Source organism: Penaeus vannamei, chromosome 36 (genome assembly GCF_042767895.1).
Source record: "Penaeus vannamei isolate JL-2024 chromosome 36, ASM4276789v1, whole genome shotgun sequence".
NCBI lineage: Eukaryota > Metazoa > Arthropoda > Malacostraca > Decapoda > Penaeidae > Penaeus > Penaeus vannamei.
Window position 1 is genome coordinate 2,733,295 of NC_091584.1, and position 2,500 is coordinate 2,735,794.

Sequence of the window (2,500 nt, forward strand, 5' to 3'; positions counted from 1 at the left end):
CAAAAGGACGCCCACAGGCTCGCAGAAGGGACCCCGACGCCGCTCTCGTGGTGCATGGCCGCAGGGAACTCTCCTGAAGAAGGGGGACATGGGGTTAGAAATTGGGAAATGGTGTGTTGGGCGGATTCTGTTTGGTCTCACGTGGGATTGACGCCTTTGGGATCATATTGGCGTGATTTCGTATGGTATTGGGTTAGCATGTTCTGTTAAGTTTCTGAACTGGCATATTTTGTTATCTAAACGGATTAGCATATTAGTACATTTTGTTAGCTTTTTCGGTCTGCACAATATATTAGCATATATTGTTAGTACAACAGATAAGCACATTTTGCTTACATACCGTACAAATACATAGCTAGCACATTGAGTGAGCATAATTTATTTGTACTTCTGGTTAGTATAGTTTGTCAACACGTCATCAGATTAATATACTAAGCGCATAAAAGATAGAGGGTGAAAAGGTGAAAAGATAATGGTTTATAGTTTTTCTTTTCTTTTCTTTTTTTTTCTTGGCGAAGATGATACACCCAAGAAGTTGCTATAGCGTTTATATGTTTAAATAATATCGTTGTTTTATGATGATGATAATAAGGATGATAGTAATAATGATAACATAATAATGATAATAATAATAATAAAAATGCTAATGCTAATGATAATAAAAGATTAATGATGATGGTAATAATAATAATGTTGATGATAACAATACTAACATTAAAGATAATGATAATAATAACAGTAATGATGACAACAATATTGATAATAATGATGATACAACAACAATAATGATAATAATAATGATAATCATAACAGTAATGGTAACAAAAATGACAATAATGATAATATTGATAATAGTAAGAATAATGATAACAATAATGATAATAAGAATAATAAAAATGATAATAATGATAATATCAATGATAATAATAATAATATCATTGATACTAATAATGATAATGATAATAATAAAAGTGATAATAATAATGAGAATAATGATGATGATGATGACGATAATAATAATAATAATAATAATAATAATAATAATAACGATAATAATGATAGCAATACTGATTAGATAATAATGATAATAATGATAATATTAGTAATGTTAGTACAGTGGATTAGCAATGAGTTAGTATGTTGGGTTAGTACACTAGATTTGTACACTAAGGCTATTACACCGAGTCGGTTCACAGTTTTAGTACACTTCGTGAGTACACTGGGTTAGTACATAGGGATAGTAAACTATATTAGTATACTCAGTAAATACACTGGCTTCATACACCTGGCTAGTACAGTGGGTTGGTGCACAGAATTAGTACACTGTTAGTACATTACATTAGTACACTGGGTTAGTACACGGGGCTGATACACTCGGTTGATACTTTGGGTTGGTACACTAGGTTAGTGCACTGGTTTAATCCACTGGGTTAGCTCAATTAGTTATTGCATTGGGTTAGTACACCAGGTTAGTCCAATGAATTAGCACTTTGCTCACAGGGTGGGTTTGTACACTGGGTCAGTAATCGAGGTAATACACTTGGCTAGTACACTGAGTTAGTACAATAGTGTAGCACGCTGGGGAAGTACGCTGGGTTAGTGCAGTGGGTTTGTACATTGGGCTATTGCGCTGAGTTAACACACTGGGTTAGTATACTGGGTTAGTGTACGGGGTTAAAACACTGGTATAGTAGACTGAGTTAGTACACTGGGCTAGTACACTGGTTTAACATACCGGGTTGGATCACTGTCTTAGTACATCGAATTAAAACACTGAGTTAGTAAACTGAGTTAGTACACCGGTTTTGTACACATGGTTAGTATACTGGGTTAGTAAACCGAGTTAGTAGATGTGGTTCGTTCATTGACTTAGTGCGTAGTGCGCTTGGTAAGTACATTGGGTAAGTATATTGGGCAATTGCGCAGAGTCAGAACATTGAGTTGATAACCTGGGTTAGTGTACTGGTTTTATAATACAGAATTAGTAGACTGGGTTTGTCCACTGGGTTGATACTCTGAGCTAGTACACTTGGTTAGAGAGCAGGGTTAGTACACTGCGAATGTACACTGGGTTAGTATACTTAGGACACTGGTTAGGACACTGGATTAGTACATTGGGTTAACACACTGAGTTAGGACACAGGGTTAGTACATTAGGTTAGTACACTGAATTAGTTAACTAGGTTGGTATATTTGGTTAGTACGCTGAGTTAGTACAATGGGTTAGTAAACTGGGTTAGTACACTGGGTGGTTTATCCTCTTAGTTAGTACATTGAGTTAGAAAACTAAGTTAGTACCCTAGGTTAGTACACTAAGTTAGTACACTGGTTTAGTTCACTGGGTTAGTACACTGAGTTAGTACACTGGGTTAACAAATTTGGGTTAATGCATAGGGTTAGTACACTGGGTTTGTAAACTGGGTTAGTACACTGGGTTAGTACGCAAAGTTAGGACCCTTGGTTAACACCCTGGATTAGTACATTTGGTTATTACACTTTG

General features: G+C 35.5%; 1 protein-coding gene across 1 annotated transcript in view; it reads right to left on the reverse strand.

Moving 5' to 3' along the window:
- Positions 1-2,500, reverse strand: part of LOC138859429 (zwei Ig domain protein zig-8-like) — a 35,528-nt gene that overhangs the window by 261 nt on the left and 32,767 nt on the right. The window contains exon 6 of the mRNA XM_070114550.1: positions 1-73. This exon is cut by the window's left edge and continues 261 nt beyond it. Coding sequence (XP_069970651.1) covers positions 1-73 — 73 coding nt within the window. The remainder of the gene's footprint in view (positions 74-2,500) is intronic.